The 27,389-nt window shown below is 37.6% G+C and overlaps 1 protein-coding gene across 2 annotated transcripts in view; it reads left to right on the top strand.

The window, feature by feature from the left end:
* The window catches only part of LOC145979722 (aminoacylase-1-like), a 102,217-nt gene that overhangs the window by 26,595 nt on the left and 48,233 nt on the right, over positions 1 to 27,389 (top strand). Inside the window, exons 5-8 of one of the 2 annotated variants that reach the window (XM_083112699.1) lie at positions 372 to 559; positions 15,333 to 15,562; positions 18,074 to 18,134; positions 21,422 to 24,593. In XM_083112699.1, the coding sequence (XP_082968825.1) occupies positions 372 to 559; positions 15,333 to 15,562; positions 18,074 to 18,134; positions 21,422 to 21,565 (623 nt within the window). In that variant the 3' untranslated portion in view covers positions 21,566 to 24,593. Of the gene's footprint in view, positions 1 to 371; positions 560 to 15,332; positions 15,563 to 18,073; positions 18,135 to 21,421; positions 24,594 to 27,389 lie in introns of those variants that run through there. The other variant, XM_083112700.1, reaches the window with a different exon arrangement.

The raw sequence follows: 27,389 nt of genomic DNA, 5'->3' as shown, positions 1-27,389 counted from the left end.
TTTCCAATCAATGCAATGTTTCGAACATTTCTTGACTTTTCGGAATAATAATAACAAAAACAGAAGGGAAGATTAATCACATTAATCCAGAACCACCTACAATAGATAAGAATAATAGGCCTAATATGCCTTTAAATATACCTCATCCCCCATCATCTGAAAAGAATTGAAATGATATACCTCTATAAGATTTACCAACTAAATAATAATTTAATCGAAAACTATAAGCTATAGTTATACCCGTAGAAATTCGGTTAATACAAAATGTTTACTAGACCAGCGAGAGTGGTATTGGAACTGTTGCAAAACCACTTATATACAGTATGATTGTGATGATTTGTGTGTAACATAGATTGTTGAATATTTTTCAGACATCCATGTTCATTGTCCTGGCCACCCTGGCCATGGGTCTCTACTCCTTCCCGACACTGCGGGCGAGAAGCTTCAAGTGGTGATTGACAGATTCATGGAGTTTCGGAAGAAAGAGAAACAGAAGTTGGAGAACAATCCTAACCTCACCGTAGGTGATGTGACCACTGTCAATTTGACGCAACTAAAGGTAGGAATTGATTTTTTAAAGAACTTCTTACGTAACATGCCGGAGCAATCATGGCAAAATCCAACTTACCTTGTAGTCAGAAAACAGTTTACTGGCTAGAAGGTAATTCAGATTTTACCATAAATGTAGGTGCTTGAATTGACTGGTAAATATTAAACTAAATGTTATGGAAAGTGATATATGAGGAGTGCTCAAAAAATATTGTTGTATGTATTCTCTATACATGTTATTTTTCAACATAATCTCTCTTCACTGCTACGGCCTTATGCCACCTTGGAACAAGGGCTTGTATGCCATCCCTGTACCAGCTTGCGGGCTGTTTCTTCAACCATGTTTTCGCAGCACGAACCACACTCTCATTGTCCTCAAATCTAACACCGTGCAGTGCATCCTTCATTGGCCCGAAGAGATAAGGTCGGAAGGAGCGAGATCAGGGCTGTAAGGAGGATGGGCGAGTACAGAGAACCCCAATCTGGCGATTGCCTCGGTGGTTTTCAGGCTCGCGTGTGGTTTTGCATGCAAAAGCAACACATCCTTCACATTTCTGTCTGGTCTCACTCTCCTGTAGCGTTTCTTCAGTTGCTCCAACGTGTTGATGTACATCAGAATTTACTGTTTCACCTTGGGCCAAAACATCAACAAGAAAGACCCCAACCATGTCCCAGAACACTGTGATCATCACTTTACCAGCAGAGGCTGTTGTTTTGAACTTCTTTCTTGGTGATTTTGTGTGGTGCCACTCCATCCATTGTTTCTTTGTCTCTGGTTCGTACCCACAACCCATTTGTGAATATTCACCACACTTTCGTTCTCGGCCACCAAGAATTCAATTACCGCTCTGTTTGTAACGAGTGTCACACAGACCCGCCATCTTTACTCACCGCTACACTGCTACCGCCTATCGGTCGAACATGAAACTATGCCCACAAACTAAGGAAGCATCACAGTCGGACTGAGGAACAGGACACTTCGATATCTTGAACCAGTAATGAGAATAAAAAAAATGTGGGGTATTACTTTTTGAGCGCTCCTCGTACTTAACAACATGAATATGCCATTTTGATGTTTTTTGAAAGGTGTAGGTTCATATTTTCCACCATATTTTATCATGAAATATGTCCTATTAAGGGCAATTTATACATGAAGAGTCACAACACTTTTCAGTTTGAATTATCCTGTGAGGTGTACAAAATCCTTGAACATTGATTAATTTAGCGTGCAAAAATGAATTTCTGTGTAGGAGTTGTCCAAAACTACATGAATGATTCTAACTATGCTTTTATAACAAAACCCTTTCTCAATTAACATAGCAAGTACCATGTGTTCTAACAACTTAATTTAAATTGCTGGGGAATATACCAAGTATGCATGTAGGCAGGAATCAATAACAGATGCAGGTTGATATTAGGTAGTTCCAGATATACAGGGTGTACACAAATGAATATCGGAGTTTTAAACTTGGATATTTTCTATGCTATACACATTACAAAATATGAACCATATATGAAATGGAAGAGTAACTCACCAAGTTTTCATAACCTACATTACAAGTGTTCAATGTGAGCACCATTCGTGATACTTGATTTGATGAAGGCAATGAAATATCTTACCAAATATTCGAACCCGTGATTGCTGGCTTCGCAGTCTCCTCTGTATAAAAAAAATAACGCGCCTGCGATGTATAGCAACTTCATAAGAAAGGAAAACGGCAAGAAAAAGTGCATGTAAGGGATCTTATGTATGTGTGCGACTTCAGGCTATATGGTAGGAACACAAGAGTGATAAAAGAAAATCTGAATTCGTCAATTACAGCATCTGAACAATGTTTCTCTGTGCAGAACAATTCGCTTTGTAACCAAATTTTCGGCTTACTTTCAGTGTCAAAGCTGCTGGCTGAACGCAAAGTTTAAAATGCAAAGTTGCCGGTGACGTGTGGCAACAAAGCACACTTCGTCGTAGCAACGAGACGAAACACGCATGAGCAGGTTTTCAAGAGAAACAATTCTGTCTGTCATTTTCAATTCGCAGAATATGAAAAGATAAGCCATAAATATTTGATTTTTATTCCATGCTCATTATTTGCTGACCATTACCGAGATTGCAACACTGTTATTAAACATTAATATTGGCTGTTCCACAAATGATAGCAACATTATATATGGCCGAGGTATTTACACATAAACAAGCTTCAATCACAAAAAATTTCATATTTTTACGATTGGTTTTCCAGAAGCTACACACGATTGAATTCGACTTACATACAACACACATGAAAAAACTACACTTTTACAAACATTTTTGTTTGACTAGAGAACAGACAGAGCTAAAATCAATTTGTCTTGCTTTTTTCTAAAAATAGACACTTGTAGCTTTTCAATGAGGTATATTTGACTTTTTTCCTCAAACGGAGTACAATTTGACAAGTAGGTAAACAGAGGGCTTATTTTTGTCACGGATAGTAGATATGAAATTCCAGTAACAGTTTCTTCCTGTTACGGCCCATAAACTTGTTGTTTAGATACTGCACAAAAGACATTAACTTTGAGTGAATCCCGTATGTGCTGCAGAGTTTCCCGTAGATTCTGCAACCCCCAGATACAAACATTGTGTCTTCACTTTTCGACTTAGATGAAATGTGGATTCATCACTGAAAATCACGTGACTAAGAAAATAGTCCTCTTCTTGATTAAGCATTTGTGTGCAGAAGTTCCTACGAGCCAAATGATCTGAAGGCTTTAGGGCCTGTAACAGCTGCAGATGGTACGGTCTCATTTGGAGTCTTTTCCTTAACACTTTCCACACTGTCATTGTTGGCATTGCTAGTTCTTGACTTGCCCTCCCCACAGATGTTCTAGGACTGCGAGTGAAAGCCGTTCTGATGCTTTCCACCTTCTCATCTGATAAACGTGGCCATCCGGAACTTTTACCTTTATACAAGCATCCTGTCGTCTTAAACTGGTTATACCACCTACGAATGTTGTTGTCAGACGGGGGGGTCACTTCCAAATCTTCGATGATATGCCCATTGAACTGTAACAACTGAATTTGACCTCGCAACACACAAAAATACTTACGCTCAGGAGTCATCATCTTTACGAATGGCTCCAGCAAGTGGCAGAGTTAGGAAACCAATTTTGCGCATGCGTAGAATCGAAACTTGGTGAGTTATTCTTTCATTTCATATATGGTTCATATTTGTAATGTGTATAGCATAGAAAATATACAAGTTTAAAACTCTGATATTCATTTGTGTACACCCGGTAGTGTATTATGATTTATATTGTGTTTAAATTGACAGAATTGTTTCTTTTGTCACTTCACTTGAAGAGAGTTTACCAGTTTTTCAGGTTTATAATATGAAATAAATGTAGAGCTTTCCACATAAGTACTATACTGTGAGTCACCATGAACCTCAAGAATCCTATATAGCTTTCAGACCTGAATGAGAAGTAACATGCAACATGGGGGGAGGGAGGTTTAACACCAAAGTGACAAGTGAGAGAGACCTCCAGTGTGTAAAAGGAGCATTCACTGTGCTTGCACAAACAACAGACCAAAGTAATGCAATGCATGGTATTGAGAACCAGTGGCATATTCTGAAAATTTGGGCTAGTTTACTGCAACAATTGTTATTTATTTTATATTAGGGACGGGTCGATATGAAATTGTGGCCAGTACCGATAACCTTATTCTTGATTTGCTTTTTGAGCCAGTTTTGACTAATTTGCGAAGATAGGGATGAGTGATGATATGATGAAATTGATCGATGGACACTCGCAAACATCCATGCCCAGGCCGGGATTCGAACCTGGGACTCCTGGCATCGTAGCTTGATGTGCTAACCACTCCACCACAGGGGCTGGCGATAACTATATTCTAATCAATCTGATATAAAATTCCAAATGGTCCTCAATGGTTGGTTCATTGACTTCCTCAATAAATGTTTGTTTTCAGGTGACTGCAGTGCAAGAGAAGCTGCATATTTAGACATTTCCTTTTTTGAAAAGTAGGGCATGGAGATTATCCATAAATATTATTACAAAATGGCAGAATTTTGCACTAAATTATAAGAAATTTATAGATATATTGGATCGGTAAAATAATCGGTAAGTTTACCCATAAACTGATACACCGATATGCCTATATTGGTTGATACCGATAGTACCAATTAACCTGTTCCATCATTATTATATATATATTATATATATTATACACCCCTTTAGATTAATTAGATGTAATAGAAATAAAACAACAATGCAGGCGCAGTGGCGACTCATGGAATTGTTGGGGTGTAGGAAGTTATGGTAAACAGACCGAGGAAAGTTTTTGAAAATGCATTCAATTACACAGTGAAATGTATCGCCTGTACCTTGGATTAGCCATTGGATTTGTAATATTAGCTGCAGGCCCTCCCTGGCTGTCATGTGTGGATTAAGAACAGCTTTGCCAATACCAACCTCCTGATAAGAAAAGGTGCTGTTTTAACTCATTAATTACGCTAAATGTGATAAAATTATGCTAGGGTTTATTATTATTATTATACAATTATTATTAATTTATCATCATTTTCTGATGACTGTAGTAGTTTAAAGTTCAATTATGTTTTGCTATTTTGCAGTTGTGAACTGCATTATTGATTTATTTATTCTAGTTATGCAACATTAGGAATTTTGACCATTCAAAAAAAAAAATGGGTTTAGCATAGTGCTTGAAAAAAGTTGGAAGAAAATTCCATGATTGGTAACAGAGTCCGTTTGTTTTATTTGTAACCTCCAACTTTCTAACGATTTTCTTTTATGAAATGTTCCTCCCTTGTTAAATTGGGGAGGATAAAGAAAAGATGAAAACAAGAGGATGGATCAAGGCCTGTAAAGGCTTGTCCCTTGGTCGGCATACTGTTTGAAACAAGTCCACTAGAGAAGTACAAACAAGATCTGGAGATTTTCTTAAAAATAAATATTTCCTCAAAATATTAGAATTCAATTTCTCTGTTTCCCAGGGATGCCCTTTTTTGGAGATGATGCTGAATTTTCCATTACGACAAACACAAGAGTGCTAGGTGCCAACGAAGTTCAAATTTTGCTAGGTTTGGAACCATTATGCTAGAGTTGGCACCACTGTTGAGGAACCCACGGGACCTTCCTTGCGGACCGTATAACTGGGCAACCCCCCACGTACCCCTGCCCTCCCTTGCACTGCCCCTCACCCATCTGCCTGTAGGATGACGAGAAAGCTTCCTCAGTGGCAGGCAAAGACGGTCTGTCGTCGTTGAGCAACAGATCTGGAACGAGCGGGTGATAGCTAGCACATTGACTCTTTTAACAGTGGAGTAGTAAACCTTGATTGTTCTCAAAATTTTATAACTCTCATTAAACTCTTAACTTAGTAGAAAACTGGAAATAAGGATTAATGAAACTGTAGGACGTTTCTCACTTCCTACATGGAGGAATCACCAGAAGGAAAACATCGCAAGGAAAACAAAAGCAGAAGTTCAGCAGTTTCTATATTTTTAATAAAATATATCTTTTTTTTGTTGTTAAAATTTGACCTAGATATCCCTGCTCCAAGGGAAATTTCATTTCACGTAGCAACACTGCCTCTGCCAAGCTTGGCACACAAAGCAGGAACGAACAAGCAGTTTTCTCCTGCCAACACTCTTTACAGCGGTGAACTGACCCAGTAGATGGTGTGATTTTAAGTAGCCACTCTTCCACTATCTCTTTGGCTTCCTCGCCGTCCCTGTGTACAATTGGGGAGGAAACCTGGTCATCGGAAGGCTGCGATAGAGAATGATCAGCGGTCTACGTAAACCAGTCTTTAAGTTCTGTTGAGAAGCTCGTTTTATTTAGGAAGACGATCTGAAAATCATCTGTCTGATATCCAGAGAAAACTTCATCATATGAAAAAAGTTTGTATACTGGTGGTAAGCTCAAAAATGTGAAGATTTCATCACTAGAGAAACTAGCCCAATCCAAGTCGAAGTGACACATGTTGCTTGTCACTTTGATCTGAGGAGTCCTGAGTTTCTGCATCTTTACATTTCACATAGGTGAAGGTTAGGAATTTACCATGGATTTTTCTTGCGTAACAAATTCATATATTGTTTATTGTTTGAGTCTTTAGTCATAATTTTAAAACCAAAATGTCATTTTATGTACTGCTTTCGATGCAGAACTGCGCTCAGTTTTTGTACCGAATTTTTTAAATCTTTTTTTCGCAAAATATACGTACCTAGAATACTGTAACATCGAGATATGATACTTAACATCAAAATAGCTTCACAAGTCCAGTGAAAGAGTTGGAAACCATGCAAATGTCATTGAATATATCTTGCTGTGATGTACACTACAGCGACAACCATCTGACATGGTCCCTCTCTCTTTTTCTTCCCTAGAAGTGTGATTTCTCCTCTGTTGATGAAGTGTGATGATAAAATTTATGCGAGAAATGTGTGTCCCAGGTTCGATATCCTGTGATAACACATAGCTGTTCAGACCCCACTTTAAACTGTAGGTCCAGTCCCAATTAGCATATCTGTGCAGAAACTCAAACAAGCAAGCAGTGGCGTATCCTGAAAATTTGACCTTGCAACTATGCATTACACTGAATATGCATAGTCCATGCAGTATGCGAAGGATGAGCAGACAGACTATTATGAAGTTTTAAAATTAAATTTTAAGTCCTCGGCGCTCAACTGCATTTCCATAATGTTACGTAACTTACATTGCAAGAATTAGAAGCGCACAATTTAATGTCTTAAAGTACAGGGTGTCCCACTAACTTTCGAACCCGAAAAGAACGTTATAATTTCTGAACATACATAGGAAAATGAAATTCACAATACACGTACCTTGTTTCATGTTGAATACGTGATCGTCACAGCAGGTGCTGCAAGTGTCTTCCCTGGACGTCCACACATGTTTGTACACGGCGTTCTATATTGGGAAAAGTCCGATGTAGTCTCTCCGGTGTAATCTCGTGAATCTCATTCTCGATGTTGTTTCGCAACTCCTGCAGTGATCGTGGTTTGTTTCTGTAGACACAACCTTTAAGGAAACCCCATAAAAAGAAATCGAGAGGTGTCAAATCTGGTGATCTTGGCGACCACATTCCTTTGGAGATGATTCTGTCACCAAAAAAGGACTCAATTTCTGCCATGGCCACGTTGGAAGTATGGCATGTCGCTCCATCTTGTTGGAAATAACTGCGATGCAGTTCTTCATCGTCCAGCTGATCCACACATGCACTGAAGGTGTGAAAGTAAACGTGTTTGTTTACTGTATCTTCAAAGAAGATGGGTCCAATGATACGCTGTTGGGAAATTGCACACCAAACTCCCACCTTCAAGGGATGAAGTGGGGTCTCGTGGTACACATGCAGATTTTCGGCAGCCCACATCTGGGTATTCTGCGAGTTTACATACCCGGAGAGATGGAACCAAGCTTTATCGGTGAACCAAGTGTAGTCTAGGATTCCTGGATTGTCATGCAACAAAGCTTGCAACCAACGACAATACGTCACGTGCTTTTTCCAATCTGTAGCCTTCAACTCCTGGACGACTGTAACGTGATAGGGATACAGCTTGGCTCTTTTGGTGGCTCCTTGCACAGTTGACTTTGACATCCCTGCCTCCTCTGATAATCGACACAGGCTGCTCTTAGGAGACTGCAAAAGACGTTGCCGCACATTCTGTATTGTATCCTTGAACATCCGTGGACGCTTGCCTCCATGTCCCATAAGCAAAGCAACGTTCCTGTTGTTTCGAACTTGTGCACCAAATGATGTATTGATGATTTCGATGGTCCTTTATGGTATCCAAATTCATGGCAAAATTCATATTGAACTGTCTGATACGATCCCAATATCCAATATTTCTTTACAATGAACACGCGTTCTGGTACGGTGTACCGATCCATCCTCGCAATGCAGGAAGTCGCGTCACACTAACCCACACGCACCATGCCAAGCATCACTTCCGTTGGTGCCACCTACCTTCTTCGTTTTGATGCACGCGCTTATGTTCAACCCTGACTCGTGTTCAGCATGAAACAAGGTACGTGTATTGTGAATTTGATTTTCCTATGTATGTTTGTTTGGAAATTATAACTTTTTTTTTCGGGTTCGAAAGCTAGTGGGACACCCGTTATTATTTCACCTTAAAGAATCCGATATAAACTCATTTGCAACTTTTTAACACAAGACATTTTAAATAAATCTTCTTATGTAACACAAACGAATCGGAATCAACAACTTTAAAAGAAATGACATTGATACAGTGTTCTTAATCTCAATGACTCCCTGTTAATTTACAAACATATGTACAATAGAAAGAGAGTGAATATTTGTTATTTTTGAGTGCACAAGACAGTAACAACCTGGTTTACTGCAACAGTTCTTATTTATTATATGTTAATTAGATTTGATAGAAATAAAGCACCAATGCAGGCATGTACGTAAAAGAAACACAAAAGTATGAAAGTTTCAGATTTTTCGGCAATTTCTATCTACAGTAAAACCTCGTTAATTCTGACCCCGATAAGTTGGACTTTACTAAATCCGGACAGGCAAAAGGCAAAAAAGAAAAAAAAAAGCAGAATGCAAGCTTTTAAATGTGGCTAGAAGTCAACAAGAGAACTTCACAAAGAAAAGAGTCAACCACTGATGAAATTCTGTTTCCCCGCAGACTTTGTACTGTACTGTATAGTGTATTTAGGCCTATGCCCTTTAAATACACCATAACATGTTTTGTTGCTATAAACGGAGTTTTAATGCACATTCTACTATTCTTTTAAGTTATTTCAGTTAATCCGGACTTTCGTTAAACCGGTCAACTTATCCCCCCATTAGTCTGGATTAACGAGGTTTTACTGTATGTGAAAAAAGTTGGTATACTGGCAGTAAAACAGATTACATGGGAGATTCTCATTGGAGAATATGCTAATGCAAGCAAGGACAAACCTGATGATGTCTACGCATCCAGGAAGTTTTAAATCTACTTGATCCTCAGAAGGGCTAACCAGGACTAGACCTGCAGTTTAAAAGGGCCTCCTTGATGGTGTAGTGGTAACGTTCTTGCCTTGTAATCAAGGGGTCCCGGGTTCAATACCTGGTGGAGGCCCATAGTAGTTTGGATACCACTTTAAACTGTAGGTCCAGTCCCGATTAGCCTACCTGTTCATAAAGCGGAATTAAAACACAAACTTGATCAGTCAGTCAACCTGCAGTTTAAAGTTGGACCTGAAATATTGAAACGTACTCTCACCAGGAATAAAGGATTTAATAATTAATTTTTTTTTCTGTTCATAATGATTTCCATCCTATGCTGGATTAAAAACTGATAAATGCTCTTTTTATGTTTCATGCTTTCTCAGTTGTGTGGATCGAGGTTACGGTAAGTTGAGATTTACCAAAATCCATTGGTATTGGTAGTGTTTCATTGCAAAACTATAAAATTCATTGATCATGGTGTAAATTAGGTGAGATGGCGTAGTTAAGGGAGTTGTGGATTCAGAAGCATTGCATGTGAAGCATTAAATCGTAGGCATGCTGGGAAATATATATTTACATAGCACAGATACCTTAATGAGAACACATAGCTAGATTGTGGCCATTGAGTCTTTTATGCCTTGTTTTGATTGGAGTGATTTGAAATTGTTGGATCGTTTGGCATGTATGGCCATTTTGCACCTTTCTATACTCTGTCCCAGCTAACTGTGGAGCAGGCAAACAAAAACAAGTTTCTGCGCAGGTAGTGACGCGAGACTGCTCCACCAATGGACACGTAAGAGGAACGGGGCTGCGTGGAGTGGGGAAAGCGACTGCAGTTACCAGCCTTCCCAGCAGCGTGTACTGCTTTGCTCTGGCCACTCGATTTCCTTTGCTTCTATGTGCGAACTTGCTGCACAGTTATCTGGGACAGGGTATAAGTGTACGGGGAAAAATCCCATTATCTAAAACCCTTACCTTACAGTTAAAAAAGGGTGTAACGAGTCTCTTCAGAAAGATTAGAAATGTAAGTTGTAAAGGGACCTCCATAGGACAAACACAACACATTAAAAAAAAGTAGGGATAGTTTAAGAACATCCTCAGAAACATCGTAAAAGGCCCGCTATTCTCAAAAAGCCAAAAACATTCGCTAAAACACTGTCATCATCTCAACATGGATGATAAATCATTGGGGAGGCTATAACTCCATCTGAGGAAATGAAAATTGGCGCATTCGAGAAAAATGTGCCTAACATTTGAAACAACGTTACAGGCACGATGCAGCAAAAGGTCCGGCTGCAGCAAATGACGATGTGCGAGACGGCTACGTTCGATTCAAAGAATTCATAATGTGTCATGTATGGAACATACAGTTACAACGTAAATTTTAGGCTGTTTGGGAAAAAGAACTTACGTCGAAAAATGCAATTTTACAACTTATTATTATGATAGCAAACATTACAGACAATATACATGTTGGATTATCACTGTTTAGAATCTATACACGTGCAAAATAATCTAACAGTTATTTTTAGTAGTTTTTATTTATTTTTATCTGCGACGTTTCGTTCTGGTTTCCCAGAACTTTTTCAAGCTACACTAAGATATACATACAATAACACAACCTCACATGGCTAGTCAGAACTAATAAAAATAACTGTGTTAGATTATTTTGCATTTATAAAAAGTGGTTATGCGAACCTTTAAGAAGAACTTAGATATCTTTACAAGTGTCCAATATAAAGTCATACTTATTATATTTTCTTGAATTGATTCAGTACGACTTAAAGCACAGAAAATCGCAACTTGTGACTTATGTCCTTTTTCTGAACACCCTACAATTACACCAGTGTTTGATACAAACCCGATGTACAACCACACACACTTCTGGGTTGTAATGATCCTATTAAAAGTTAATGATGTTATTACAACCCAGAATTGTCTGTGACTGTACATTGTTACTTGTAATAATTGTTATAGTAGAGGAAATAAACGATTTCACTCGGAAATAATTGCAACACAAATGTTTTTTGTGCCAAATTGTGCGGAATGGTATAGTGAATAATACATTAAAAATCCACCATCCAAATGTTTGGGGAAAATCCGCCATCTTAGAAAATGGCGGCAAAAAATAACCTTAAAAACTAAAAAAATTATGTCTCGAAAATGGTGCATTGTACAAAGAAAGTGAAGATAATCAAAATGAAAGAGCAGAGGATTTGCTGGCTTTTGTTTGATAGAATTATCATAAATCTTAATTGAGTTAGAAAGATTTTTTTCCTTTAATTTTCAGAATTAGGGTAAAAGTTGGTTTCCAACACAAAAAAGAGCAAATATGTAAGAAACTATGTAATTTACACCCGAAAGTCATTGAACAAAATTCATAGCTTATGATTTCCTGTAGAGATTGGTTTTTGTTTCGTGCCTTCAGAGTCGGGGGTTGAGGAGATATGTAGTTAATGCATAGTCATGTTTTTCCCTAAATGTACGTACATGTTCCATTTCTTATGATATTGGTGAAAACGTAATATATTGTTTTCTGCAGTGTTTCGTTCACTTGCGTTTGTTATGTGGTGCTTTTGTTGTTTAAAAATGTATGCACACAGTAGCAGTGAATAGGTGTCTAAACTTCAGGGGGGGGGGGGCAAGGACTGTTTACTTTCTGCTTACTGCAATTAGAGAGAATCATATTTAAAATGGAATTTGGGTCAAATGCATTGGTAGACAAGGCTTAGCATTAAGAGACCATATAGTGCGGGGACAAAAAGTGTGTATGAGGAGGGGAGGGAGAATTGCTCCCCATGCCCCCCCACCCCTAATCACCACCACTATCAATACATTGAACTAATATGATATGATAAAATAAAGTTAAACTGATCACTTTGCCTTAGAGTCCATTGCAGAAATTTTCATAGATACCTTGTGCTAACATGTTAAATTTCTCATCATTTCCTCTACATAGAGACGTGCACTTGCAGCACAGGTGTTGCCCCCAATGCAGCAAAAGGAGAACTATGCGTAACTGATGTTAACTCCATTTACCAATATGCTCGGCTTTAATGAAATTTCGAAGACTATCGAGCCATACTAATGTATTGCAGCCGCAGAGCAGCAGTGTCCTGTTGTCTTTGAGAGTTGAACCAAATGTAGACAAAGATTTTTCAGCATCTCAAGAGCTTGAACTTGCACGTCTACTTCTGAATTGAGCAGACCAACGATTATTGAACGTATCTCATAATTATGCTAATTTGCAATGCACTTTGCTTCTTCAAGTAGCGTGTGCATAAACTATGAAATAACCCCTTGTGCCTCTGGCTGTGGCTTTTCCAGGTTGATTTGATTTGTTTTAGTTTGTATTACGTCTGTTTTCTGCCACTTTTGGTTAATTACGAAGATGAGGACTGATGATAATATGGCGAGATGGTGAAGGGACAATATGGACGACAACATGAGCCCCGCAGAGGATTATACTGACTGTGAATCCAGACTCCAGTACCTCGCTAGTCTTCAATGCAGTTGGGTGTACTGCTTGGAAGTGAGGCACTTTTCCTGTGATCATAGGTTTAACAGTATTGATGAGCGTTTAAAAATAGGTGATGAACCATGTACAATGATTTCGGCTTCGTTATTTAAGCATTTGGTTTTATTAACCACAAAACAATATTTTACACAATCCGTGAATTCACCTTCATTCACATTACCGACATCTTAATCAACAAAACAGAATATACCCTGACAATGTGCAAGTTATCTTCTTCTTCTTGAGAGTGTAATATAAACCTATCATTTCTCCACAGAGTACAAAAAATATTAAAATTCAACTTTAAAATTAAATACCAAAGATTTTTAAAATGCAGGTATGTAAAATAAACTTACAAAATACACGTTAAAAAGACCATCGGTAAACCATTGTTATAATCAGACCGATTTCCTATATGCCTCTTGCATTGTACTACCTAAAAATGAATGTCCAAATTCGTACTCAGTTCTGTTGATGTGTCTGTTATCTTATATCAGTAATCCTCTTGCCAGTCACTAGATGTAAAAATGCACCTAACCGTCGATAGACTTCAATTGATGTTTCCAGAGAAAATTTACGCAAACCACGTTACATTGTTGAATAATATGCAAACTGCGTTACATTGTTGGAAAATATGCAAACCGCGTTACATTGTTGAATATTACGCAAACTGCGTTACATTGTTGAATATTACGCAAACCGCGTTACATTGATGAATATATGAACTGTACTTTCTACAGCAAGTTCCTTTGGTAGTCCACCAAAATAATCAAGCTTCTGTACTTTATAAATATTATACTCTGGTCTAATGAGCACCATTCTGATGAGTATCACTTCGATTTCGGTACATGTATAATTGTGACATTTTTCTGGATTGGCAGTAATCTGTTAATGCCATTCTTCTTTATTAATTGAAAGCAAACAATATTTGACCTAATAACGATGTAATAATAGTTTGATGAAGCAGTTTTATGTACTTTAATTTTTTGCGTTAGATAATGCACTCTAATCACAGAACACAACAAAGAGTAGAAAATCACAAATAATGTCCAACCTAATAAGTTTTGCTCTTGTACATTTCAGAATAGCTTTGACAATACTTGTAACGAATTGAACAAATAAATAATGTTGTGTTGTTAATAAGGACTAAGTTGATGATTCATTGAGCAAGATTTCTTCACAACATTGACATCTCACCGAATATTTCGATTAATAACCTCCTTCGAAATTTCCGAGAAAAATTCTCAGGTACATAACCCGCGATGGACTTTGTGACAAAACTCATTTTTCGGTCGATTCTTCCTGTAGTGATGAAGCAATGTTCTAATTGACAAACCTTGTCGTATATCCATATAAATAGCGTCAAATCCTGACAGTTCTGATTGCTGAACCATGATTCCGAAACAATAAATTCCTTTTACGTGATGAGGTTAGTGTAACCCACACTTCCATAGCTGGTTCAAAACTTGAATATCCTTGCTCAAACTATTATTCATTCTATCCATCCTACCGACTGCGCCATAAATGATGAGCGTTTAAAAATAGGCGATGAACCATGTACAATGATTTCGGCTTCGTTATTTAAGCATTTGGTTTTATTAACACACAGAACAATATTTTACACAATCCGTGCATTCGCCTTCATTCACATTACCGACATCTTACCAATCAACAAAACAGAATATACCCTGACAACGTGCAAGTTGTCTTCTTCTTGAGAGTGTAATATAAACCTATCAAGTATTACCTCTGTAAATGATCTCAAGGATTTGTTGGGAGGGCTGAATATTTCATTATATAACCAACACATCTCCGGGAACTCTTGATATGAAGACCACCCAGCCTTAATATGGGTGTAACAACTTTTCTCCTGAGATTTCGGCCAGTGTACGAGACTGGTGGCCACCCACCATTGTGAGGAATTTGGGGAGCTACGGATGAGTAGCGTAACCCACTCACGGAATCCTACAATAACAACTGAGGTTTCATCGTCCTGACCACACATCATCCCGTAACTGGTTGAATGATCGCCTACCTCTGCTGAGGCATGTGGGAGTGTGACCGGCAGCCGGTAGGTAGGCCCTGGCCCGCATGAGCTGTTGTGCCACAGGTTATTGTTATTATTGTTTTTCATCTTTATTGTAACATTTAGCCTATAGAGGCAGAAAAAAATAGGAATACCAAAAAATAATAAGATTTTATGTTGTACATATCTTTTACAATTTAAATACTAAATATTTGCATGTTACTCCTTCCTTTCTTGCCCAGGGAGGTGTGCAGTCCAATGTTGTTCCTCCAGAATTAGTGGTGGTATTTGACATACGACTGCCGCCTGATGTGGACCAAGTTGAATTTGAGGCGATGGTGAACAAGTGGTGTCAGGAAGCTGGTCCAGGCATTTACCTTGAGTACGAGCAGAAGAATCCAGGCATTGGCGTCACCAAATTGGATTCCAGTAATCCATGGTGGACTGCTTTCAAGGCAGAGTGTGACAAGATGTAAGTACAGCAAATTGTATGCTATTGCAGGATTTATATATTGTAACATACCCCATCGGTACAAGTAGAATCTTAGTTTTTCTTGTATGTACGTATTGCTTGCATTCTACAATTATTTATCTTGTAGCCTACGGTTATTACAAGCATAAAAACAGTTTTTCGTTGTGACGTTTCAGGAGAACACATGCTCCCTTCATCAGACATTTATTTTTAGTTTGGGGGTGTAAGGGGTGACCTTCCACGTAGTACACCCAAATGTCAACCTCACTTCCACATTAGTACACCCTGGACTGAAGACTAACGAGGCTCTGGCGACTGGCCCCATGGCCGGTATAATTTTTGTTTGTATTGTCCTGTTCTTTTGTCCTTATTTGTGCTGAGTGCCCCTTTACAGCCTCAGCTTTTAACGAAAGTCAGAAGATTTTAATATTTTATGATTTTAGTTCTGCAACGTTCGAGTTGTTGTTTGTAACGATAAGGGGCTGGACCCCGTATAATGTGACGGGTGCAAAATAGCCTTAGTGCTGACACACCCAAAATTTTAAATTCAAATTCAAAAAATTCAATTATTTTTAGTTTGACTAAAGATACAGTTATAACAAGATTTTTTTTAAATAAAAAAGAGAATCCGTTATACAATGGATGTTGTCAATGTTACATTGTTCTAATATAGCAACATAACTGTAAAAGAAACAAGCAGTCTGTTTTATTTTATTTCAGATAAAAAAAATTGATCACATTATTTTTATTAAAAAATATTATGAATCCCAAATTCTGAACTGTAATGAAATAAATATTTTTAAAGCCATTTCATTTACCATAATTCCACGTTATTGGTTGGTGTTAATACACTGTACACTAAACTAAATTCACCAACCAATAAAATACTACAAAATAATTATTTTTTATGTGTAGGCATACAGTTAATTCATTTTTTTTCCGGTTCTTTTTTGTGCCAATTTCTAAAACTTGTCAAAATATTCTATTACTTTATATTAATGTAGCCGAACTTTATATAGAGGTGAGCATCGTATAAAGTGGGTACCGTGAGGAAACTGGGAAGTAAAGGTGGCCAGGGGTGTGGTGCTGATCACATCACCCCCACCTTCGGCCGTGATAGAGAAAGTGCGGGGCCCTAACTCCAGACCCCCTACACACGTCTTCATGGCACAGGGGAGGAATTTACATTTTTTTAGATGCCATGTAAAAAGTTTGTGATACACACACATTGTTTAAGTGTGTATTATGGTTGGGTAATTATTATATCAAGGCTGCTTTTATGCTCCTGCATTATAGTAACACCAAGTTTTCTGAAACCTCAGAAAATATGCAAACTACAGGCTTCCCCATAAATTAAACTAGCAACACTGCTCCCATGCCAGGGTTTCAAATGTGTTGGTGGATCTATAGCAAAGTAGTAGTGTGACAACTCTGGAGATTTCACATCAAAGAGTCAAGTGTCACTGCTGTTGCTTTGTTCGTTCGCAAGTGACATGTGTCGCATGTTGCCTGTCACTTGGATGTGAAATCTCCATAGCCATTATGCAGAACAAAAAATTCTGTGACTTTTTGTATTAAGTTTTCAGACCACTGTAATGATTTGACATACTAATAAAAAAATTATTAGGTCTTCAATAGGGCTGAGCTGAAACAGATGCATGAGCATCTGCCAGTGGTATCAGTATCAGCATCAAACAGTATTGGTTGTATTTCATTTACAGTGACACACTCATGAAGTCTAATCATACTGAAACTTTTCCAAAATTTGAATATCCATTGATTTTGTATTACCATATATATCTCTGAATGCAAGATGACACCTCATTTATCAACAAGGGATTACAGAAAAGCTATTTTCAAAACTTACAAAAGGTTATTTAATTATAAGGAACTGAAGGAGACAATAAAAGTACCAGTACACAAAAAATTAAATCCGATACAGACATCCCTTAGTCAGATACAGATGTCACTTAGTCTTCCTCACTGGAATGGTCCACAGAATCTGTAGTGTCACTGCCACTGTTAGTTAGAGCTTAATGGAAGCTCATGGTTCTGTTCAGTAAAGAAAAGAAAAACTCCACATCATATGCCGCGAAAGCAAGACGACCCCATACTTCTGGGCACAAAATTGCGGCAAAAAAACTCGTCTCGATTCAGAAATATATGGTAATATTATGAGAAAAAGCTGTATTTTACGATTACATAACAAGTATATACTGATGTAATTTTTTAATATTAATAGCAAAATTTGACATCAGTTCGGCTCAGTCCTAGTTTTCTTCAACTTTGCATTTTAATCAAAGTTTGTTCAACATAATTGAAAATAAATAACAATAATAATAATATATTTGTGAATAACAATTTTCAGTTTGCACACTGATGACTTTCTGTATCATATAGAAAAGAAGCTGTGGGTACTTTAAGTGTGATATTGTCAAGGAAAATTTTAATTTAGTGTTTAACAGTTAGCATATATTAAGTGACGAGCACTAATATTTATATTTTTTATAGGAAGCTAAAATTAAAGCCTGAAATATTCCCTGGTGGTACAGACAGTCGCTATATACGGCAGGTAAGAATTAAGATGACTACATAATGTATTTTATTTAATTTCTATAAGTAAGATAATTTCTCTAGCATTTATATTCTTTGAATAATTATTAAGATTTGGATATTTTCTTTTTGCACTTTTTTTGTGACTGTGTAAATTAATTTTGGAAAACACAAGATTTAACAATATATTTTAGAAAATTTCTCAGTGATTGTTAATTTCATTATACAGGGTAACCCAGAGACGTATACCCATTTTGGAATGAACATTACACAGTTAATTGTACACCAAACTGTATTATTTTTGTTGTATAATGTGTGTGATCTATTGCCATTTATTTATTTATTTATTGCAGTTACCATGGAGTCGTGGTCGGTGGAACATCGCGTGTTCATGTATGATGCCTATGTTGCAGCTCAGAGGTTCAGCACCTGGTGGTGTTTTTGGAGTTACAGTGCCTGTGGTTCGAAACTGCTTAACTCATTTTAAGATTGTTTTGCATGTTGGAACTGATCCATGCCGCCTTATGTGGAAGTGCCGGCGGAATAACCTCTGAGCTGCAACCACTGAGTCGCTGTTTCTCACATAGGCATCATACGTGAATACGCGATGTTCCACCGACAACGACCCCATGGTGACTGCAATAAATAAATAAATTTAAAATAAATGGCAATATATCACACACATTATACAACAAAAATAATTGGTGTACAATTAACTGTGTAATGTCCATTCCAAAATGGGTATACATCTCTGGGTCACCCTGTATTTTCAGTAAATGAAGAGCACACTAAGCATTTTCAAAATGTTGTCTGATGTTTCATAGAAAAGTATTCACATGCAAGAAAATTACCTTTTCCAACCTCAGAAGCAGTTTTCTTGCTTCTAGGCCCTGAACGTTCAGTCGAATCACATTATTATGACCACCAGCTAATAGCCAGTTAGACCAGCTGGGAGTGACACAATAAGGTGCTAGCAGGTTGTGATAACTATCCACAGCTGCTTGGGCAGAGGATTCATAGTGAACATGACGATCGAGGTGATCCCGCAGAGGCTCTATTGGGTTCAAGTCCAGGGAATTAGAAGGGCAGGGAAGTACTTGGAAGTCTTGGTCATGCTCATCAAACCACTGTTGACATTTCTAGCTGTGTGACATGTTGCATTGTCTTGATGGAAGATCCCATCCTCCCAAGGAAAGACAATCAACACGGGCGGGTGTACATGATCTGCAAGGATGGATTCAGAACCAAATCGGTTAAGACTTCCTTCCACATGGGTGAGTGGCCCAAGAGAATGCCACTAAAACATTCCCTAGATCATAATGCTGCCGCCACCAGCTTGCGATCTTCCAGCAATGGTTGCAGTGTGATTGTTCTCGGAACCTTCACCAATCAGGGGAGGTACAATTCCGATACTGCAGTACTGCTGTGCAAATTCAAGCCTTTTTTGCCAACGTGCCTTTGTTAGCATAGGTGTAGTGACTATCCGTTTGCCTCAGAGCCCCATACACAGCAGGGTTCTCTGAACTGTCGTTTTAGACACATCTGGTGGCCCCCTGGTTCATTTTGACAGGAAGCTGCTCCACTGTAGTGTGTCTGTCGGCCCCCGCTCACCTTCATAGCCGACGATCACCTCTCAGACCAATGGCACGTGGTGCTCCTAGTTTCTAAGTCACCCACGATACACTTTCACCACAGCAGCATGCGAACAGTTCACATACTTCACTGTTTTAGAAACACTGTCATCCTTGGCCTGAAAGCCAATAATCATCCCTTTTTCCAACTCTGATAAATTGCTCCTTTTACCCACGACAGCAAGTGCTATGTGTGCAGACAGCCTATTGCAGGCACACCTTACATACCTACCTCACCAGTTCACACCACATGAAGTATTTCATTGTCTACGTGCTGCTGACGTCAAGTGTAGGAGGTGGTCATAATAATTTCGCTCTACTGTGTATAAACACATAAGGGGCAGTCAAAAAGTTCCTGAAAGTGTTGTACAGCTCTGTAATAGGACATATGACAACACTTACCTAATCATCTTCAAAGTAGGACCCTTCGGCATGCACACACACTTGCTCCATTGATCCTGCCATTGTTGGAATCACTGGCAGATGGCTTGTTTTGGAATATTTGGGAGTTTGACTGTAGCATTCGATTTGTTGCAAAATCTGTCCTCTTGGGGTCCATTTTCAGAGTAGGGAACAGTCAAAAGTCACTTGGTGCAAGATCTGGAGATTATGGTGGTTGGGTGATGACAGAAATGCTTTTCTTGACACAGAATTTCTGCGCAAGAAGTAATGCACAACACGGTGCATTATTGTGCACACATGGTTCAAATTTCAACATTGTATCAAAACCTGTTCAGCAACTGAAACACACTTTCTGTCTGAAGGGGATTCCAGGACCTTTTAGACTTCCCTTTGTATTAAAATAAAATAAAATAGATGCACAGGATTAACCACATTGAGACATATAAATATGCTGTTCAATAACACTAAGTTTTTACCTATTTTGTTGCTAGCACCTGAGCAGTCATAGTTGCCAGCATGGGCGGAGTTTGAGCTTTTTTTTTTTTTTGGAGGGGGGCAGACTCTGGGAGTAGCATATGATGTACCTGAGGGTTATTGAATATCCCCCAGTTTATAAGGGGTTCGAGGCCTTCCCCCGGAAATTAAAAAAACAACAACTTAAAAATACTTAGTTTTAGGCCTTTTAGATTTGAAAATGTTAAATTTCCTCACTTAAGTAAATAAATATTAATTAGTATATTGGTTGTCAGTTTTAAAAGAAGCAAAACAGTACAATTATTGCATTTTGCATCTCATTAAATTTTTATTGATACAATACTCGTATTACTTTAAAAAAGTTACGGTACAATAGTAAGCTTAAGAAATATTAAAAAAAAAAAAATTGAAAAGTTCTTTTGATGCCCCAGCAGTAACTGTTGACTCAACACAAAGTCATTTTACGTTTTTCTTTCTTCAAACTTTACACATCAATGAAATCGTCCAAGACCTGCTATTGCGGCGCAATTACCGCACATGCCAACATGCCAAACGTCAAGATTTGCGGTATGGCTTTATAACAAAAATGTAGTAACTGAACTTAATCATGTGTTATTTATTTAGTCTTCTTTCAAGTTGGGGGGGATCAGAACTCCGCCTATGGTTGCCACTGAGTGTCAAGTTTGAATGACCCCCCCCCCCCCATCATTATTCATATTAAAGGTTCTGATGTAGAGAAGAACTGGTTGAAGTATATACTGCAATTTAGTTGGCACTTTTATTATATGTTTCATTTCAGATTGGAATACCTGCTATTGGTTTTTCACCAATGAATAACACACCTATTTTACTTCACGATCATGATGAGTTTCTGAATGAGAAAGTGTTTATGAAAGGTATTGATATTTACTGCAACCTAATACCAGCAGTGGCCAATGTATAGGAACTCCAGATGTTCGGAATGCTAAGGTAAAGGCAATGATACATTTTATTTCATCAGGAAACATGTATAAAGAAACTAGTGTCGTTTTTTGCAAAACTACAGAATAATTTACTGGTTATTTTTAAGATATATTTCTTGAAATGTTAGCAATAATAACAGGTCCAATATTTGTACTCTTTTCCATATATAGTGTCTACTCTGTGCAAGACAAGATTACAGCAAGAACTTATACATATATGTTATAAATTTTAAAAAAGCAATTTCAATCAATCCATAAACTTTCTTGATTTTTTTTTTAAAAATGGAGAAAACTGCAGTTTTAGCTCATATGATCTATTTTTGAATTTATATCAGAATGTGGGCAACAAACAATTTATAACTTGATAAGAAAAGCAGCACACATGTGTAAGATTTGTTCATACTGCCGTAATACATTATCGAGCAGTGGGAGAGAGAGATTGGGGATACCAAACACATGGTATTACTAACTGACTCAAGTGGTTACCAGTGAATTTGTCTTTCTGTGATTGGTGTCAGCTTCATGTTTTTAATTAAATCATATTGTTTTTAAAAAAAGAATTTACATACATGCATGAAGTTGATGTAAGTAGTTATGATATTGGGCAATGGTGCATATGGAATCGATTCCTTTTAACCCCTCAAGCTCAAATTTAAATGTTGCGCCTGCTACACAAGTGGTATTTAAATTGGTTACCATAATAAGATTGATCACTTATTGAACAATTAGCATTAAGAAAGAGGCTAAGAGATTTTAAAGTTCTTTTGAACACTTGATGGTCCTCTTAAGGCCAGCTGGTCACCGGATCCGACATGCCACAACGTAACGCAACAAAACATAACTTATTTTTTCGTTAGCTAAAAATTTGATTGCAGATTTCGTCCATGTACGCAATAGGTCTAGGTGTGTCTTTTATAATTTGGCAAGCGGGTAATGATAGATTATAAGTATAACAATAAACAACAGAATCAGTGTATTAATGTGTATATATAATTGATGTATCAGCTTATGTGTTGTGAATGGAATATATTTCTATCAAATAATTCGTTAGAAAATACGATATTAACCAAATAATATAATATTCAATGACTACATTTAATTGCTGCCTTCAAGTTGCTCCCGTTTCCGGTCTGTGCCTGAAGTGAATGGACTCGCGCATGCGCAGATCGTTTTGTCGCAAGCTACTCCACGTGAGACCAAATTCCACGGACCTTCGTTTTGTTGCAAACCGTCGCAATGTGACTCGAGTCAAATGTTTCATCCAGTGTGCGGGCTCCCATAAGAGACATATGTTAACCTTCACTGAAAAGCTTTGCGACAAGAATGACTCGTTCCATTGTGTCGGATCGCGTGTGCAGCTGGCCTAAAACAAATTTTTGACATATCAAAATGCCTTGCAACTCATGCTACTGTCACACAGGATCACCATTACCTTCTGTTTCAACAAACCCATGCTTCATTTTCATCAACTTCATTATCCACAACATGGGAAAATTCTTGTTGTGCATCATCTAGTTAATGTTACCGTCTTCAAACAAGATTTTATTCCATTCTGCATCTTTTACCGGTCGCAACAAGATACTCAATGTTCAGGTTTGACTCACATCAATGAACAAACACAGTGGAACCCCGATTTTACGTTCTCAGATTTTACATTTTCCCGCTTTATACATTCAATCTTGTTGGCCTGAACATAGTAAAATGCTGTAAAAGTTTCCTAGATTTTACATTTTCCCACATTTTAAGTTTTTTTCCAGCTTGATCCCCCGAAAAAACAACATACAATCGAGGTTCCACTGTAGTTATTCCTTTCCCTCAGAAAATTCAGGCTTCTCACAGTCAACTGTCAGTATATGCCATATAACAGCAGTTTTTATGCAAACCATGCATCAAATGTATACATATACGAGGGCTATTTTTTTTTTTTCAACCTCCAATAGGGCATGAAATCATAACCACAGTGAAATGGGTTTATTGACAAAAGTTACGTACACATAAAATCTACTTTTCAACATAATCACCAAAAAAATTCAGAAATTTATCATACTGATTCACCAGCTTTCCAATACCCTCTGCACAGAAAAGTGCCGCCTGTCTGTTGAGCCAGGTCTGCCGAAGCTGCGCATTGGTGTGGAAGCAGCGTCCTCCCAATCACTTCTTCATCGCCGGGAAGTCACTCGGCACGAGGTCTGGGATGTAGGGAGGGTGATCAAACACTTCCCAGTGGATTTGTTCAAGAAGGTCTTGGGTTGATGCAGCAACATGAGGTTGGGCATTCTCATGAAGCAAGACAATGTCTGAAGACAGCATGCATCTCCGGCAGACAGCTCATTCGACGATGAATTTGCACTGCATATCACACTACGCACCTTACACTTGGCGTGAGAGTCGATTGTAGCAGACATCTCTACGTTCCTGTCACTCAGCTTCAACTGAAGCGTTGGCAGTGGTAGTAGCAGGGGGACGCCAATCACGCTACGTGATACCCTGCTTCCTAGCACTTCATGGGCCTCCTGGCGGCACCATCGGAGATTGAAAAAAAAAATAGCCCTCGTACATCAAACCATCATTAACACAAGAATTTCCAAGGTGCACAAGTATGTCCCACCGGCCTGAGGGCTTAATGCTCAAATACACATTAACATAACTTTCATATTTTATGATATTCATGTAATGAATTATAATTTTAATATTTAGTAGTGTGTTATGGGAAGTATGGTTAGATTTGAGGTATTTTTTTTATTTATAACAAAAACACAGAAGATGCATATTATTAGTACATTATGTGAATTTTATATGACTACTTGTTACATTTGTTGCAGAAGTTGCACTAATGTGCCTAGGTTTTCATATTTTATAAAACGTTATAGAATAATGTATTTTCTAGTTGTTAAATCTTCAATATGTTGAGAATATATTGTTTATTGTTATTCCATTAAATCATATATTTTTCTGTATCCATTAAAACATATACAAGTTTGAAATAAAAATATTGGCTCATTAAATATTCTTGTGAATGTTGACTTTATTTTAGCCTCATTTATTCCTTTAATTCAATATGTACATGTAGAAATTTCAGCAAAAAATGCAGGCTTGACCAGGACTTTTTTTATTTAACGAAGAACTGTTACCAAAAGGCCAGTTAAGATGAAAACTGAAGCTGTATTTTAACTAACAAGAGAATTACACTTGCTTTATCTATTAATGCATTTAAAAATTAATGATCCAGGCTTCATCCTGGATGGGGAATGGCCACATTACTTTAAAATACAAGAAAAAGAAACAAAGCTGAACAAATCTTAACAACAACTCAAATTTCCAAATATTTATAAATAACTGCCAGGGGAATCTTGCATATTATAGGATAGGTTAAGACCTGCAAAATAATAAAGCAAAGCAGCTATCACTCAGCCACTGCTTAAATTATGATCATAAATTAAGAATAAGGACAATGGTCATTACTGTGATAGCTGGGTTTGAGGGGTGACCCATTCCAAAGACACTCATTTGGCTAGGGTTACCAGATCACTATAAGAGAAATGTAGGACAGAAAACATTCTCAATAAATAATACACATTTCTATAGAACACGTTAGAAAGTAAGGTACTATTATAGTATGGGGGTGACACCTATAAATCATATATTTCACACATTTTTACATTGCTAACATACTATTTTGGAATGCGGAACATTTCCTAAGGTGAAATAATGCATTTCTAACTAAGATAATGTCTATTTCTTACATTTACGAGTGCTTACTGTTACTTGTTATTTCGATTCTGTAAAACATTATGGTGGGCGATAGCGTACTGGTTCAGGGTGCGTTGTGCGAGTGTTTTGTCGATTTATGCAGTGTTGCAACAGTGTTGAAAAATACTAACTTTCGTGCCAGGATTTGAAATTATGCTAATACCTCGCAAACCATTCACGTTAGCCCCAAAAACCATTTTCCGTAAGGTAAGGTTAGGTTAAGTTAGACAAGGATAGTTAAAAAAAATAATTAAAAATACTAGACACGTCATGTTCTAGTGAAAACACGGTGAGTTTCAAACACTGACTACGGGGTTACGTCATCTAACACATGGAACATTGTGCTCTCATGCAGAAAGCAAATGGCGGCAGCAGAAACAGCATGTCGGACAGAGATTTTCGCAGAAAACAACATGTATTCACATTAAAATGAATCAAAACTACATTCACGAACTTCCACAACGCTGCAGAAAATGATTTCCGTAAGTACTTTCTCCTGTAAATTTGAAGAAATCAGTCACCCCTATACTATAATGTTACCGAAAGTAATGAAAAATAAATTTCAAAACTTTGCAATCATATAAACAATGCACCTCTTACTACATGATTTAAGTGACACTTCTCAGGTTTAGTCAAAATATATTTATGTTAGAGTGAACAGTCAAACTCTTGAAATTATAAGGACCAGTACCAAACATTTTACAGACTTTCTGAAAAAAAAAAAAAAACCTTTTCTCTCGCGAGTCTGTTGTGCTGATTGTAATGAAAGTACTTACTCTCTCAACATTTGCATTATGACCTGTAATGGCAAACAAATATTCACCAAATACTGTAATAGATCCAGAAGTTTCAGGTTGGGTAGTTTTTAGTTCAATAACAGGGTGTCTACCAAAATAACACATCCAGAATTCTTGACTTTTCTAGACCTTTTTTCAGTTTTTCTTAACATTTATTTATTCGATCCCTACTTAGGTCAAGTTGGAAATTAGTAATTAAGAAAATAAATATTTATTTAATGAAACCCCCTACCAAAGGGCCAGTTAAGATGAAAACTGACGCTGTATTTAAGAAGAGAATTAGATCTGCTTTATCTATTAATGCATCCTGGACTGTTTTTGGCAGACAAGCGAGGCTTTGGCGTCTTGACTCACAGCCAATATATATCTTACGTGGGGCTTGTCTGTTGCCCCTATATGTTTGCGACTGTCCCTTGATCATCTTATCTTACCACCATTCATCCTCATCTTTTTCGTGATTAGCCAAAGGGACAGAAAAAGTGAAGTAAAATAAACTAAATCAACCAATCAGTTATTGTGATAGCGAAAATTCTTGACCACAAGAATAATTTATTGCCTTTTTCTTGATTTCTTGACCTACTTGGTGATTACTTTCTCTTGACTGGCAGACACCCTGAATAACTTTGTTCTCTATGCCCCTGCTTTACAATCAAAATATTGAATAAGAATGGGAAGCACCTTATTTCATCAGTATAAACCCCAAGGCAAGAAATTCCACTCAGGCTTTGACCAGTGACATCATTAGAAAGTGGTCCCGAAACTTGGTTCATTAATTGCTTCCGTTTTGCCGTTTGTTTTCTAGCAGGACAAACTTTTATTTTCTTTTTGGGCAATGACTGAATCAAAATAAATTTCACTATTGATATGAAGCACAGTACTTGTAGCTTGCATGATTTTGTTTTTGTTACGTATTTTCCTGATTAATATTATGTGATGCTCAAAATGTAGGACATTTATAAATGATATTTTTCAAATTCCTCCTGGACGTCTGGTAACCCTACATTTGGCAGACTAGTGAAACTTGTGGCATGTGGACTAACAGCCAATATAATCCTTGGTGGGGCACGTGTTGTGTCGTCCACATATGTTTGTGATCGTCCCTTCATCCATCTAACCTTACCAATCATCACCATCTTTGCCATTAGCCAAAAGTGGTAGAAAAACAAAGCAACATACACTAAATCAATTAATCATTGTGATATCAAAAATTCTTGACTGGTAGATACCTGTAGCTCAGTTGCTAGAACAATAGTACAGC

This window comes from Lepisma saccharinum, chromosome 26 (assembly GCF_977018435.1).
Source record: "Lepisma saccharinum chromosome 26, izLepSacc3.1, whole genome shotgun sequence".
NCBI classification, from domain to species: domain Eukaryota; kingdom Metazoa; phylum Arthropoda; class Insecta; order Zygentoma; family Lepismatidae; genus Lepisma; species Lepisma saccharinum.
This window is presented reverse-complemented; position numbering and strand designations above follow the sequence as displayed.